Here is a 16,247-nt window from a genome sequence, read left to right on the forward strand (position 1 = left end):
TTCCTGGCTCTTGACTTCAGGCTGACCCAATCCCAGCTGTCACAACCATCTGGGGAGTCAATCAGCAGAAAGAAGATTCTCTCTTTTTCTTTCTCTCTCTCTCTCTCTCTCTCTCTCTCTCTCTCTGTTCCTCTTTCCCTCCCTGTTGCTCTGCCTTTCAAACACATCTTTAAAAATAATAAGATGTCAGGACAGGGACCTGGAGGGACTGCCATGGGCAGAATTTGGGCACTGATGGATAACCCTGGCAGACACCACAACTAGTAAAATGAGTGAGACGCGCAGTGGGAAACACCAGAAAATGTCACTCCTGGGTGGGTGCTAAACCCCAGCAAGCCCCCGGAAGCAGAGAGCCAAATGACAGTGACCAAAGCTGGGGTAGGACGGGAGAGGAGCCATGGGTCAGCAGACAGGCCATGGTCAGGCAGGTGGAGAGGGCTTTGGAGTGGGACCAGGGAACTCAGGGCAGCTGTGGTCATTGACAATGCACTGGACTCCGGAGCAATAGACCCGTGGATGCCTGCACGCGTGCTGCCTTCCAGGAACCAGGAAGAGATTAACTACAACTAAGTATCCCATATACCTACATGCAAGACCAACAGTTAGGTGAATCTGCTAGATGAATCTGCTTGCTCTCTCTCTCGACTGTGTTCATGAAACTGCATCTTTCTGCCCACAGTGACAGGAGAGCAGTGACGCAGTGGGACCTGCCGCACAGGAGGAAGCTCTTGTGCCCACCTCATGACAGTTGGGGGCATCTCACTGACCCATCTGCGAACTGGGGACAGTGGGGCTGGGGCCACATCTGGGAGCTGCCTGTGGGATTCCCAGACACCACAACAAAACCCCTTGGACTTGAGGCCGTGGCTGTTGCTTCCTCACTTGTCTTTAGGGCACTTCCAGGGGGCCCCTCAAGTCCCTTCCAAAAGATGCTCAGGTTCTGCTGAGCCCTGTAACACTGCGAATGCAACTGCTATCCCCTTACCACCCAATTTCTCCACGGCGATGTTCTCCTGACCCCTCGAGCTCCAGGTGCCTCCCTCCCAGTCCCTCCAGAGAGCTGAGGCCAGCACCTTCCACTGTCCCTGCTGCTCACAGGCCAGGCTCTCCTGCTCTCTGCTGCCCTGCCCAACAAGGCCCAGGCACTCAGAGCCCACAGACACCCTCCCTTTACTGCGAGGCCCTGGAGAGCCAAGAGAGGCTCCCATTTGGAGGCACAAGCAGGGAATGGGGAGACAGCAGACCCAGTGGGCCACACCAGCAGAGGCCAGCCTCAGCCCTGCTTGGGTCCACTCCGGACAGCAAGGGCAGGTGGGGCTGTTTCCACATCCTGCTAACCAGGATTATGCCACCATGCAGATTGCCCTCTTCACCATGAGGGCCCTGGGGTCCCAGAACAGGAGAAACCAAGGCAAATGGACCAGCCCATGCCCCTTGGCTGCTGGGCACCTGAAAAGCTGCCCATCGAAACCTGCCTGTCCCTCAGACGCCTGGCTTTCCTTGCCCTGGCCAGGGGCAGAAAGAAACCAGGAACCGTGCAAAGAAGGCCCATTGTTCCCCAGCACCTGACTCAGGCCGGGAACGCTCCGTCCTCTGCATTGCTCTGGGTGACTCACAGTGGCTAAAAAGCACAAGCTCTGTCCACTGTCTGCTGCTCGCACCTCCCTCCTGGGCATCCCCTGGCCACCGCCTCACCTGGAAGGAAGCAGATGGGAGGGGCCAGGACAGGTGCAAGCTCTTCCAAGCTTGGCAGGCACCACGATCTGTGTGTCTATGAGGTTCTGCCTTTGTTCCTCAGGTTCTGATGGCCACCTGGACCCCCAGGAAGAACCGAATTTCTCCTTGCAAGGGAAGTGACAACGCCATGGGTGTGTGCCATGCAAAATGCCTCTTTATTAATGCATGGTGTGAGCAGGGGTAGGCGGGAGTATGCACCTCTAGCTAGGCCAGGTTCTGGGCTCCAGGCAGCAGTGGGCCTTGTGTACCCATGAGGGCACAGCGGCTGGGGCAGACAGGGGAGGGATACAAGCAGGTGGGCAGTTGATCTCTGGTGGAGACAGCTCAGCCTCTACTTCCAGCGTCCGGTGACTTTGGCCTTCCCGCGAGTCTTTGAGCTGCAGCAGAAACAGGACAGTGTCAGACAGGGGACCAAGCAGGGTGGTAGCAATGGGGGAGCAGCTTCCAGGGGCAGATCAGGGTGAGAGCAGCCCTCCTAGATCCTGCATGCTGAGCCGGAAGCCTGTGATGGACACTCACACTTTCTGGTTATCATTGATCCTGTTGCGGAGGACGTTGATCTGCAAGTAGGATGAAGAAGAAAAAGAGTGAGCCCAACGGGAGAGTGGGACAGAGGAAGAGGAGGGAACGGCACAGAACCCAGAGAGGAAGGAAGATACCAGGGCCAGTGTACCATGGCAGGACAGAAAACTGGGTCTGATGACAGTGGTGAGGAACCTAATGAAGCTCTAAGGGCTAGGGTCAGGGAGCTGTCATGGGCTCACCTCATATTTCTGCTGCTTGAACTTCTCCTGCAGGTCGAACTTCTCTGCCTCCAGGTTATAGATGCTCTGCCACAGCTCCTTAGCCTTCTCCCTGCACAGCCCAAAGAGGAAGCGGTGAGTAATCTCAGCTCTCCTTCCCAGCACCCCCAGGCCAGCCTGGGGTCCGATGGCAGGATCCCATGTCCAGGAGTAAAAACCCGGGGACTTCCTCAGGCAGGAACTTGAAATGGGAGGAGGGAGAAGCCACCACCCCAAGCTCAGCCCATCACCTGCCCACCATCAATGGGCTGCCGAGGTAATCAGAGCTCAGAGAGCTGAGCTCTGCCTGGCTGTCCGCAAAGCCCAGACTGGGATGGCCCTGACCAGTGCCAGAGACCAGTTTCACCCAATGCGTCTTGGGAAGACACATGAGGTCATGGCGCCCTCTGGTGCTCCACACTGGGACTGCCCATTGCCCACCTCAGCTGGTCTTCATTCAGGTGGTCAATGGCCAGCACCTTCCTCCTTTCCGCCAGAATTTTCTTCTTCTTTTCCCGCTCTGTCTGCCTCTTCCCAGTTTTGCGCTCTGTCTGAGCAGGATGACAAAGAGAACCCTCTAGAATGTTTCAGACCCTGGTCCTGGTCCTCCTTAAACGCTGTGGGGAGGGCATAAGGCCTGGAGACCAGAAGGTTCCTGGTTCTGATTCTCTTGCTCCTACATCCACCACCCAATTGCCTGCCTGGATTCCCAGAGAAACTGAGGTGCAGTCCAGGAGGGTCACTTCAGCACACCACCCCCCCAAGCTCAGTTTTGTCCCTGCACTCCCCTCTCCAGCAGGGTGCTGGCCCCTCCCAGGGAGCTCCCTAAAAACTACAGAAAGAGCATTTGATGTTTGTTACCCACCTGGGCCTGCTAAACCCGGAAAGCAGGAGAGAAAGAACCAGAGAGAAAGAGCAACAGGGAACAGACACGGAGGTGGCAGCAAAGGACGGAGGGGACAGAGACACAGGGAACAAGATTCAGAGCCTGCCTGGCTCTCTGCCTGGCACAGCCCAGGCACTGGGGCAGGCGTGGGGAGATGCTAAGGCTGGGCTGGCATGGCCACTGCAGGGGCACCACCAGGCCCCGAGTCAGAGGTCCAAGGATGAGCTGCTGTCTGGCACAGCCCCCTACCCTAGCATGTCCCACCTAGAAAAAGCCCCCGGCTTCTACCCCCCACACAGCCAGAAGCCAGCCTGAAAGCCACCCGCAGCTGCAGACACCTCAGTGTCCACACACAGGCCCCACTGCTCCCACCTTCTGGATATAACCGCCGAAGTGCATCATGTTGGACAAAGCCTTCTTCTTCCGGGCCTCGTCCTCTGCCTTCCTCCTGTTCTCCTCCTCTTCTCGCCGGGCACGCTCTTCCTGGGGTTCAGGGAGCAGGAAGAGGGCCCATCAGGGACAGGGTGCAGGAAAGGCCCGCCGATGGGCTACCCGGCTGACTGGAGGGGTGGGGGGCTCACTCCTCCCCCTGCTGGACAGGGAGCTATCTGCAGGGGTTCCTAGCTTGGGGCCTGACTGGTGTGTGGCTATGGAAGGACTGGGGCTCACAGACAGTCTGAGCTGGAGGACGGACAAGACCGACCAGTCTTTAACACCACGTTCAGGCCCCATACTGCCTCCTGACCCAACATACGTGAGCAGAGAGGGCCGTGAAACCAAGCCCATGGGTCACTCACAGCCAGGCGGTTCTGCCGCTCCTTCTCGCGCTCTGTGCGGATGCGCTGCTGCTCAGCCCGCTCTGCTCGCCGCTTCTCCTGGGGGCAGACAGGAACAGGCAATGGGCATGCATGGCAGAGGTGGCCCCAGCCACCCCTAGGAAAGCAGGCAGAGACAGGTGGGCCCCAGAGGAGCTCCCGCCAGTGAGGTGACCATGGAGAGGCTGTTTCCAATCTCGGGGTTGCTGTCAGGAAGGCCTCTGTCCCCACCCTAGCTGGCAGGTGCTGGAGTGGCAGGGCATTAGACAGAAACCCGAGCAATCACAGAACAATGGGTGATGCCCAGCAGTGACCTGAGGGTGCCCCTGGCCCGCAGGTACCTTCAGTGGCTGGGTGGTCCCATCACAGCCTGGGCCTGGGTTTGGCTCTGCCTGTCCTCAAATGGGTCAGATGTAGCTCCTACTATGAGGATGCACCCAGTGTGGGGGTGTGGAGAAAGCAGGGCCCTGGAGCCACCTGAATGCTCCAGGATCCTGCAAGGTCTGGGTCAGGGGCTCCGCGGGAGCCCTCACAGAGTTGGGCAGCAGCTCTGACACCTACGATCCTGTCTTTAAGAGAGATGAGCTCCTCTTCCTCCTTCTTGCGGTTCTCAAAGTGTGCCTCGATCAGCGTCTGCAGCTCATTCAGGTCCTTCTCCATGCGCTTGCGGTGGATGTCCTGCAGGGGGAGCCAGGGCACAGCCCAGAACACCACTGGTTCGCTCCAGGGCTGGCACCCAGCCCGGCCTGTGCCCACACCAGCCTGAAGGTCATGAGGTCTTATCTCTCTCATCAAGGACCCTGTGTCCCCCGACTACCAGCCCAGGCCTGCCCTGCCCAGACAATTGCTCACGTCAAAGTCCACTCTCTCGCCATCAGGGATCTTGGGTGGCACCAGGTTGGGCATGAAGGGCCTGTGAGGAAGGAAGGGATTGTTAACCATAGCCCGCAGGTTTGGGGACTTCGCCTTCCTACAGAAGCAACCATGCCTGACATCCATATTGAATGTGACATCAACACTGACATGACATCAATGTTGACATGTGACATCTACACTGAGCCTGCACACCTTTCCAGCACCTGGCTCCTGAGTGGGTCAGGGCATTGTCCACTGTGTGCCGGAAGATCAGCCGTGGGGACAGGGAGCCACAGGTCTGAAAAGCCTGACAACAGGGTCTCCCCAGGGACCCAGTCCAACACATACACATGTGGGGTGTATATGTGACCCAGTTTCCCTGGCTGCCTTCATGGCTGGGTGGAGTGGAAGTACAGTGTGGAGGAGACGGACTGGGGCTGCCTAGCTGGGGCAGGTACCCAACTCGCTCCTGAAACGGGGAGGTGTGCAGGCTCTGACTGTAAGGGACACATCCCCGCCTCAACACCCACCAGTACTGGGTGGCTGCCCAGCTATGCCCAGCTGTGCCCTCTGCAGCTGTCTGGAGCTGCCAGCAAAGTTGGTGCCACTTCATCTCTTGGCTGCCCCAGATTTGTCCCAGGATCCCCTCAGGCCACAGTGAGCAGCACGGTGGTCTAGCCATCTTGTGTCTGCCTGGGGCTGGGGCTGAGACTGGGGCTGGGCCACCCCTTTCCTCCAGATAGACATGGGCTTGTACTGGCTCCATGTGCAGTGTGCAACCTGGACAACTGTACATTATCGGCAGTGCTCATGCCCAGGGTCAGACCTCATTCCCCTCTGTCATCGCCCCATCCCCCTCCCACCCTGGGCTTTTCTACAGGTGCATCCACTCACCTGGGCTTGGGTTTAGACTCCTCCACGGGGCCATCTGAAGGAGAGAGGCACATAGCCATGGGGTCAGGTGCTCCAGGTCTGGCTCCAGCTATGCCACCCCCACGCCTCAGTGAGCTGGGACATCTGTGTCCCCATCTACATATTCAAGCCCTTACAACCCTGGGGGTCGCTAAAGGCAGCAGGCACAGGACCTGGGAAGTCTCAGGGGACAGCTGGATCCCACGGGGCTACACTCAGCTTCCAAGCTTTCTTTTGTCCCCCAGTTCTGGTCAAGAACATTTGGCCAGTGAAGATGTCTAGATGGCAAGGACCCCAGGGTCCCAGGCCCTAGAGTTCACTCCAGGTCTCCCCTGAACTCCCTGAAAGCCAGCCCCAGGCACTGTCTGTCCCTGGAGGTGTGTCTAGAACACTGTCCCAGCAGGGCTGTCCCCAGCAATACCACTCCCACCCCAGGACCCACCACAGACCCCAAACCCTCCTGGCCATCTTGTCTGAGCTCCAGAAACCTCCTGTAGGGTGTCACTTCTGGGTCCCACCCCCCTGCCCAGACCAAGGCGCAGGACACCAGTCCCATGGTCACAGGCCACCACCAAGGCGACTCTCTAGGGCAAGAAGGGGTGACAGTCTCGAGTTCCAAAGCTCACAAGGGCCCCCCATAATTGAGTCCTCCCCACCCGCCCCACCTCCGCACCAGAGACCCCTACCTCTGTCCTGCAACCCAGCAGCCTCACCTTCAGTTTCTTTATCATCCTCTTCCTCTCCATCTTCTGAACCAAACACAGGAAGTCAACCCAGGGAATCCTGCATACCAGCCCTGTCCCACCCACCCCTAGAACTCCCACCCCAAGACAGCCCCTAACAGAGGTGCAGCTGCTAGCTTGGTGGGTATCCAGAGGGGGTCCGGGGCCCGCTCTCACATGCATGCCCCTGGGCCCAAGACTCTGCCAGGCACAAATGCACTCTAGCCACATTCATTGGCTGGACAACCGACAATGGACTCCACTCCCCCCAGGCCGGCTACAGGTGGATTGCTTTCTGCCACAGAAACAGCCCTGGGGGTGCTCCTCACCCTGTGAGTCCCTTGCACCCCCACCCGGGGCCTTACCCTTGGCTTCCTCCGTCTCCTCCTCACCCTCTTCCTCTGCTACCTCCTCCTGCTCTTCAGCCACTTCCTCCTGCTCTGGAGAGAGGAAGCAGACCCAGTGAAATGACCAGGCCCCACCATTTGGTCAGGAGACAGAGCAAACGGTGGGGAAGAAGGGACAGCGCCCAGCATGCTTAAGTCCGCACAACTAGGGACAAGAGGCAGCCTTGGGTTTGGCCAAAACTGGAAATCAGCGAACCACAGCTCAGGGGCCAAACCCAGTAATCCCCCCAATCCCATCCCAGACAATTTCTCCCAATAAAGTTTTATTGGTACCCAATCAGAGGCATTCCCCTATGGCTGGCTGGCCATTGCAGCAATGAGGAGCGGTGCCCCATCCAGGGTGCTCACAGAGCCTGAAATGCCACCCATTTCCTCACAGTACACGCTTGCTGGCCCAGCCAGGGGACAGACAGGCATGACTTTGAGAAACACTTTGACCCTGAACTTGCCTCTCTTGGAGTCTGGGACCCCAGATAGGCCTCTCTAGAAATGGGCAGCTCCAGCAAGACTCACCAGAAGGGACCAGAAGCCCAGTCTGCTAGCTCCTTCTGCCTGACCTAGCGCCTCTTTCTCCAGGGGCTTCCCCAGGGGTGTGAAGCCCCCCACCCCCACTGTCCAGCCCTCAGGATGGGCCCCGTCTAAGAGGAAGAGCTGGGGAGGCCCCTCTCCCGGGCCCAGAGGCTCACCCTGTGCTGAGCCCCACTCTTCCCCATCGGCAGGGAAGCAGGCAAGCAAGACGGAGGGTGGAGGAGCTGCCTAGCGGTCAGAGGGCTGCCCTTGGCACCAGGCTGGCATAATCCTTGGTCACTGTCTACTTCCTGGGCAGAATGTGGACCTTCCCCCACCCCGCGGTGCTGAGGCACTTGGAGCAGACATTTAGGCAGGCAGGATGAGCCCTGGCGCTCTGCCCGAAGGTCCTCAGTGACCAAGTCAAAAGGTGGAGCAAAGGGGCCGCCCCTACTCTCCCTGTCCCCCTTCTGTCCCCAGTTCAGTCTCTTCTGAGGACCAGAAATGCCTTTCCTTTGACTCCTGGCAGTAGGTGTATCACCAAAGAATTATCCTTCCAAAAGCCGTGAGAGTAGATGCCTGCCCAGGAAGGATCCTACCCGCTGTGCCTGCTCACACCCGTTCCCACATGCTGGCTGTTCCCCCTCTCTGTGCACCTCTCTTCCCTGCACTTTGTGGCCAGGCATCAACCCCATCGCAAGGCTCCCTGTACCCCCATCCATGAGAACTGGCCTCGCCCATGACCCCCCCCATGGTCAGTGCAGTCCCCCACCCCAAGGGCTATGTGCAAGTTTCACACCATGTCCCATGGGATCCAGGAAATCCCCAGTCCCTGGGTTCCTCTGACCCCAGCCATCTGCCTAGGTGCTGTCCAGCTCTTGGAGCTTGGGATGGGCAGTGAGGTGGGTAAGGCTACTCAGCTCAGACACTAGTCCCTTGGGAGCCATGCTGGGAGCCAGCCGGGACCTTCTACCACCCAGCCAGGACAAGGAGCCTGTGATCCTGAAGGAGAGACATGATGACTGACTCAGAGCTGTGGCCCTGGGGGATGAGTTTCCCATCCCTCCTCCCAACACAGCCCAGAGGACAGGTGCTGGCTGTGAAGACAACAAGAGCAGGAAGTGGCGGGGGAGGAGGGGAGGGGAGGGGCAGTTATACTACCGTCTTCGTCCTCTCTCCAGTCCTCCTCTTCTGGGGGTCAGAGAGCAGCAGCAGCAAAGGGGAGAAGCGAGATAGGTTAGTTTGGGGAGCAGAGAGGCCAGCAGCGGCAGCAGGCGGCCGGGCCATGCATCCAGGGCAGAGAATCAGGCCTTGGCTCTTGTTCCTGGGCCAGCATGAAGCAGCAGCTTGGGCAGCACACGCAGCCCCCTGGGGACATGTCTTTTAGCCTCCCATGCAAAGTGATGCACCTCCACAATGTGACAGAGCGACTCCACCTATGGGCACCATCAAGGGAGCAGGCCTGGTGTCCAACTGAGGCTGGTCCCTGGGAAGCCATTGCAAACTGGTCACCAGCAGCCAGGTCCTACCTCTGGATGGCCCAGCTGTGGCTTCACTCTTGTTAGGACAGATCCCAGGCAAGCAGCCATGGTGCTTCTGCTCCAGGTCCCTGCCACTGCACACTCTGGGAGGCACAAGGTAACAGCTCAAGTATGTGGGTCCCTGACCCCCTGTATGGAAGCTTGGTCGAATGTGAGGCTCATGGGTTTGCCTGGCCTAGCCCTGGCTGCATCAGGCATCGGGGGTAAGAACCAAAGGATAAGGGAACGGAACTCTTTCTCTCTCTGCCTTTTTTTTTTTTAAGGACTTATTTTATTTTTGTTTGAAAAGCAGAGTTACAGAGAGAGAGAGAGAGAGAGAGAGAGAGAGAGAGAAAGATCTCCCATCCATTGGTTCATTCCCCTAACAGCTACAATAACCTGAGTTGAGCCAACCCAGCCCAAAGCCAGGAGCCTGTAGCTTCTCCTGGGTCTCCCATGTACGTTCAGGGGCCCAAGCACTCTGCTGCTTTCTCAGGCACAATGAGAACTAGAACAGTGAGCTGATTAGAAGCGAAGTAGCTGTGACTCAAACCAGTGCCTATATGGGATGCCTTTCAAATAAAAAAAAATCCTTAATTAAACAGAGCACACAGCAGGGAGAATAAGCCATCAGACTGCTCTGTGCCCCTCCCCTGGGTGCACTTCTGTGATACCCACAAAGCCCAGGAGTCACACTCCAGGAAGTCCTGCAGGGATCTGGTGCCAGCAGGGCAGGCCTGGCCCCTGGGAAGGCAAGTTAGCCCAGCACCAGAACCACAGAGCATGGCCTGTGGGTCCAGCACTCGTTCTACATGCAAATCTCTGCCCAAGGAGAGACTGCAGCCGTTAGAACAACTCCCGGAAGCAGGGGCACTGGGAATGCCGCCATGTGGGCTGCAGGTCATTCTTCCAGCAGTCTCTCAGGCCATGTGGGAGGCAGTGTAGGTCATCCACAGCTGGCAGGCGGGACTGTGTGGCACTCAGACCACCTTGCCATGGTGATGCAAACTCTACCGCGTGCAGCAGGCCACCAGGTCCCCATGGCAGGGGTGGGAGGGCAGGGAGGACATTTCTCAAACCCCCCCACTCAAAATCTGTCACCATAAAGCAGAAAAATCCTCCCAAGCTCACAGAGAACCCCATACAAAGAGTCCAGCAGGAAAAGTGACAGAATTCGGAAGTAGCTACAATTTGATTCAGGAGATGCTCCAAGTACAAAACATGGGGTGCTCCTTGCAAGCCAGATGGGAGCCCTGTGACCTTCTCTTGTCTGCTCTGTGGCTGACTCCCCTGGAGGAGACCTCCCTGCTGCAGGAGGCATCAGTGTTCCCTTACAAGAGCTGGGGAGTGAGGCAGGAGTCATCCCGTGACTCTTCCAGGGACCCTCCCCCCAGTGGGTGTGGTTCTCCCAGCATCTGCATGCCAGGAACTAAAGTGCTATTTCTAAGTGGTTTTGTGGAACCACTAAGAAATGGGGTATAGCCTACAGGGGGTGCAGAAGCCTGAGGTGCCCACTGACCACAGCTGGGATGCCAGGTTCTTGGGAGGAAAACTACGCAAGGATGTCCTTCCAGCCATCTGGAGGACCCAAAACTGAGGAACACTGCATGCTCGCAGAGGGAGAGCGAGTCAGGCTCTGCCAGGTAACAACAATGGCATTCATTTGTGCATGCACAAGGCACCTCAGCCAATGGCGCTCTTGCGCTGGCTGTCACAACCTCATATGCAGAACCAGGAACCTAAGTGTTTTGGTGCATGATAACAGGGTTAAGGTTTGTGTTTTCACCTAGAGGAAGGGTGCCCTGCAGTGGCAAAGCTGGGAACTGAGGCATGTTGGCGCAATTGTTGCCGATGCACACAAGGACTGGGGTATGCAAACTGTCTTCCCCAGGGACCTCCCAGGAACCCCACATGCCGGAGACTTGGTCTCTCCAGCTCTCCACTCTCCCATGGTGCTTACCTCCCATGGCTGCCTCTGCTCACAAGACAAGGTTGGGACCACGAAAGAGAGAAGAGGTGAGTCAGCCTCGAACCACACGGTCCTCAGCCCCAGTGAACACACAGGGCTACTCACCTTCCCTGTGTGTATAAGAGGATGGTGTCAATCAGACACAAACGTGCACCACTTTGTGCCCAGGGTGTCACCCTAGGATTTCTCTCCCTCCCTGCTGGCTCGGCCCACCCTGACCCTACTGTCCATCCAGGGCTCCCAGACACTGTCCCCACCAGTCCATGGGCAGCCTGATGGTCTCTGCTGCTTTCTGCCAGGGACTCATCCCTGAACTCTCCCCAGGGTGCTCCCTTTCTAGAAATTTCTTCCTTCTCCCCAACTCTCTCCTGCAAATCACACATGAATGGCAGGTGCCTCCCTGCACCCCACACTGCTGCACTCCCTTCCCCTGCACCCCCTAATTGCCAGTCCCTCCCAGCATGTCCCATCTGAGTGCCCTGAAGGGAGAGGGCATTCTACGAAGGTGGCAGGGCAGCACCTTTGGGCAAAGCAGGAATCTGAGTCTCAGTCCCATGCCATGGGGCCTAATGGGCTCTGGGGCCTCGGAACAGGTGTTCTGGCTCAATTCCAGAGACCCCATTCTGCTGGTAGCCAGTCCTTTCACTGGGTCAAACCCAGTGACCCTTGCATGGAGCCTCTGCCTTTGAATACCTCGGGAAAGGGGTGGTGGTGGGAGGGAAGGGTCAAATTTCCCCACAGGTTCTGAAAATAGGCCCAGCCACTTCTGCCCTGGGGACACCTGGGGCAGGTGCAAGGGGTGTGTGGGGAGGAGACAGTCCTGGTGGCAGGAAGCCCCAATACTCACTCCTCGTATTCCTCCACCACCTCTTCCAAGTCAGACATGGTCGCTGCTCCTCCTCCAGGAAAAGAAGACAGTCAGCGTGGGCAAGAGGAGCTCTGTGTACACCCACATGCGCGCATACACACAAGTACACACGCACAGGGAAAGCTCCAGAAGTCTGCATAAGGTCATGGTCAGCTGAGTCAGTGCCCACATCTTGGTTGTGATGAAAATGTTAGTGTTGACACAGAACAGGGTGGGGGCACCTGGGCAATAGGACTCCGATTCCTCCATTTTCTTTCTTTTACCTAGGATAACCCCAATAAGCATTCCCACCAAAAAGCAATTCTGGACACCTCATTTTAAGCGACTCCGCCCACCGCAAGAGGAACAGTCCATATCCAAACCCTCTGCCCTTGGCATGACAGGGGCATGTGGCCAGGATGTTCTGACAGTCCTCTGGACTGTAAAGTGTACACAGCCTAGCCCCCAGCAGGCTATGTGAGGATCAGGTGACGTTGGTGAAAGGAAGGCATTAGGCAATGTCAGGTGTTTCTGTGTGCACCTAGATATAGGGAGGGGCCGAAGCGAGAGGAACAAGGCAGGCGCTGGAGTGGGAGAGGCATGGCTCTGAACCTTGGGCGCATGCAACCTTGGAAATGCCATTCTCTTTCTCCACCAGGTGGGCGGGAAGCTGAGAGTCGAGTTGCCTGCCCCACACAGGCACTCCACAGATGACTGACCACCCAGTGTGATAACCAAGCAATGGACTGGAATTTGACAGCTGTTGTGCAGTGTGGACCACTCTGACGTTGGTTTGCAAGGGAAAGAAAGCATGAGGATAAAGTGAGGCAGCCAGTACATGAGAATGCCAGGTGAGCCACCTGCTGCTCTGTCCTGCCAGCACTGTCGTTTCCTGTCTCTCACCCAAGGGGCAGAGTGAGAACGGCAGGCCGGAGACACCCTGCTCATTCCTCTTCCAATCCTCCTTACACCTCCCACCACGGTGGCTGAGACCTGCTCCAGGTGCCCCGTCTGCACACATCCAGTGAGAGCCACTGCTCTGGGAGGATGGTGTGTCATTCACCACAGGGCAGCCCCTTTGGGGCCAAGGTGGTTAAGCACTCCCTGGCTGCCCCTCTGGGTGGAAACTCCCTTGGATACAACCCACCACAGCATTGGAGGGGATGATGCTCTTTTGAATTCTGCTGTGGGGCTTCTCCCTGGCTCCCTCTGTGCAAATAGGGACAATGAGGAAAGAGCTCTGCCCCCAGCTCTGAGCCACCTGCTGCCCCTCCCTTTAGGGTTTGGAGAAGAAGAGATGTCCACAGTGTAAGGTGTCACGATGGGGCACAGAGCCTGGCACTGCTAAACCAGTCAGCCCAGGGCGTTAGCCCAGGGGTGACAGGACAAGAGTAGCCACAGAGAACAGACAGCCTGGACCCCAGAGCAGGTGGGGAGGCTTATTATCACAGGTGACCTGAGGATTTGGGGGGCTGCTACCTTAGCCAGGGCACGGGACTCTCCTCTCCATACTGCCCTCTCATTGCTGAGAGTCGCTGGTTTTTGAAGCAGGGTGGCCCAGCTTGGATCCTTGGGGGCGCCATCCGGCTCCCAAAATAGCCTGCAAACAGAGCCACGCCAACCCTGGATGTTCAAAGCAGGACCCAATGAGGGCAATGTGGCAGGCTGAGGCCGGGGGCTTTCAGAACAGGAGGAAGTGACAAATCTGACCTGGAGTGCCCCCATGGCCCAGAGCCACGTGCACAAGCTGCTCCCCAGCCCCATGTCTCTCCAAACTGGGACATCAGGCCACCTTTCTTGGGGAGTGGAGCAGAGGACAGAGTGAGTCACAGGGCTGGAGTGCAGGGCCTTGTCGTGTGGCCTTGGTGAGCCAATATGGACTTGAAGTAACCTGTCTCTCCAAGGAGAAGCCCCTTCCAGCCTGCCAGAAGAGCCCCAGATTCTGGGGCACCCTACCCCATCCCTCAGCCCTTGTCCCTGATGGGCAGCCAGGGTCCTCCCTACACCTACGGCTACTAGCCCTCGAGGAGAGCTGGGGGACAGAGCACGAGGGAGGAACAGCAGGCAACTCGATCCTGACAGATGCCTGTCTGCCCTGTGGGACAGGAGGCCTGCCCAGAGGACACAGGTCAAGGGCAGAATGGCCAGGGGCTGCTCTGAAATGTTTTATGGTCCAGGAACTATCCCTTTGCTCCCTCTGCCTTCCAGGCACAGCGCAAGGTGCCAGGTATGTGTCAGCGGGCAGCTGGGGGACATGCATTGTCCTTGCAGGGTCACAACATGAGAAGCTAGACCCGGGGCTGACCCTGCAATGTCAGCAAGCTGGGCTCAGCCTCATAAAAGGGCCCTCTAGGAAGGGGGGTCTTCCCCATTCCCTCCCACCCCTATCCCAACTACACACTCTTCTTTGAGGAGGATGGTGGCCCTGGGCAGAGAGTCCAGTAGAATTCATGGGGCAGCTGGAAAGGAACCCGGAGTTCCCTGCCTGCTCCAGCATGGACTCCTTCTGGATGCTTCCAGGACCATCTGTGAGCACCTGTAGAGTCCCTTGACCACATGGACTCCCCCACACTGAGCCAGCTACATCCCCTTCTGCCTTCCAGGCCTGGAGGAGGACATGCCTGGACCCAGCCTGGAGCCCTGGGCACAGACCAGGCTGCTGAGGAGTTAGAGCAGGCAGAGGCCAGGCAGAGATCTGGCCCATTCTCCAAGATGAGGGACCTAAGGCCTGGGGAGGCCCAGGACTTGACAACTACTTTAGCAGCAGACCCCAGACTCAGGGCCCTCCTCTACAAGCGTAAGCCACAACCCTCTCCACCCTGGGCATGCATGTTGGAGTCCAACCCCAGCAACGCCACCCACCCCTCCAGTGTGGCTGCCTGCCAAGCTAGAGCCCACTCAGTGGGCACAGCAGGCACTGGCGAGGGCTACCAGGTCTGGAGCTTCATGTCCTCCCCTGCTCCCTTCCCTAGTGGCTGGCCCGAGCCTTACCTCAGCACAGGAGTTGAAGCTGTCTACTCAGTCTCTGCGGCACTGGGAGAGGGCCAGGCTGAGCAGGGCTTTAGGCAGGCATGTGGGCTGGGCTTTGTGAGCTAGCCCTGCGGGGGTCGGAATGCATGGGGAGGGGGACCAGGGTGGCATTGGGGGTGGGGGTGTCTCCTGCTATTTTGGCAGGTGTCAGGGACAGGGCTAAAGGAGATTGTACCCCCTCACCATATAAGCCCATGTGGTCTCCCAGCTGCTCAGATAAGCTATTTAAAACCTGCAAGATATGCAGGGAACAAGCCTGTGACACAAGCCAGTTGTCCCTCTGGAGAAGCCCCGATAAAGCAGATGCCAGCCACCGGGGCTGAGAGGGGACTGGGGGCAGGTGGGGGCCAGGACAACTGCTGTGAGCCTCCGGGGCAGGGCCCTGGGGGAGGGGGCTCAACCTCTCTGAACAGTGGCAGCTTGGAGACCCCTTCCAGGCCTGCTGAGGCATGGAGCAGCCTCCATGGCTCCAAAGCCACAGGACAGCCTCACTCATTGAATATGGCTGGCTGGACATGAAGCAGAACTTTGCTTGTAGAAGGTCGTTCTTCCTGGATGGGCACTGGGTGCTGAGTGGCCGTAAGGACTGGGAACATACTAGATGCCCAGCCCTGCAAGACTGTAAGGAACACAAGGCCGGGGTCCAAGGCCTCGTAGTCCCTGTGTGCTGTGCCGTCAGGGTGCAAGACGAAGGTGGATCCAAGTGAGGGGACCCGGACCCAGGGACTGCGCACCTCTGCAGAAGGAACAGCTCCCTGGAGAGCAGCTGTCCTTCCCATGAGACCCGGGCCCCTGGCCCTCCCAGACTTTTGTGCCTTAAGGATGCCCTGCTTCTCTGTTCCTCTGTGAACAAAGCTAGCCAGCTCCTGCCGGCTATCCTCTGCCCCCGCTGGTCAGGCGCCCAGCCTGCCCTGGAGCCACAGCTGCTCCTACCACAGACATTCTTGATAGAATCCCATGTATGCTCCATGCCCCACCCTGCTGCCATCCTTCTTGTCCCATCTCTCAGCTGGCACTGTCCCCTCCCCTGTCCCCAGATGCCTCTGAGCCCAATGGCTTTGATTCCCAGCTTATCCCCTCTCCCTACCCCACCTTCACACTGCTGGCCAGTGCCTGAGGAAAGAGTGCCCAGGGAAGCAGATTCATGTGTTCAGGGATGGGGCAGGAACAGAAGCCAGGCTGTCCCCTGAGACAAAGGACTCAACCTTGCTTTGTGTCCTGGCCTGGAATTTAGGGCACTGGACACATAGATCCCTAT

General features: G+C 57.9%; 1 protein-coding gene across 5 annotated transcripts; it reads right to left on the reverse strand.

The window, feature by feature from the left end:
- Window positions 1-1,869: 1,869 nt before the first annotated feature.
- TNNT2 (troponin T2, cardiac type) lies at window positions 1,870-16,012 on the reverse strand. 5 transcript variants are annotated; one of them, XM_058669005.1, is made up of 13 exons: window positions 11,104-11,125; window positions 8,785-8,814; window positions 7,075-7,149; window positions 6,701-6,736; window positions 5,970-6,003; window positions 5,073-5,133; window positions 4,782-4,898; window positions 4,203-4,280; window positions 3,778-3,888; window positions 2,961-3,070; window positions 2,502-2,592; window positions 2,257-2,297; window positions 1,870-2,114 (listed from the first exon to the last, which is right to left on the reverse strand). In XM_058669005.1, exons 1-13 carry the CDS (start codon window positions 11,108-11,110, stop codon window positions 2,069-2,071), a joined length of 837 nt encoding a protein of 278 aa, XP_058524988.1. In that variant the 5' UTR covers window positions 11,111-11,125; the 3' UTR covers window positions 1,870-2,068. The 5 variants fall into 5 exon arrangements, 3 of the variants coding, with proteins under 3 accessions (XP_058524988.1, XP_058524987.1, XP_058524989.1); XM_058669004.1 differs by having other exon boundaries at window positions 3,769-3,888; XM_058669006.1 differs by lacking the exon at window positions 8,785-8,814 and having other exon boundaries at window positions 3,769-3,888.
- Between the last annotated feature and the right edge of the window lie 235 nt (window positions 16,013-16,247).

The sequence above is a fragment of the Ochotona princeps genome, chromosome 10, assembly GCF_030435755.1.
Source record: "Ochotona princeps isolate mOchPri1 chromosome 10, mOchPri1.hap1, whole genome shotgun sequence".
Taxonomy (NCBI): domain Eukaryota; kingdom Metazoa; phylum Chordata; class Mammalia; order Lagomorpha; family Ochotonidae; genus Ochotona; species Ochotona princeps.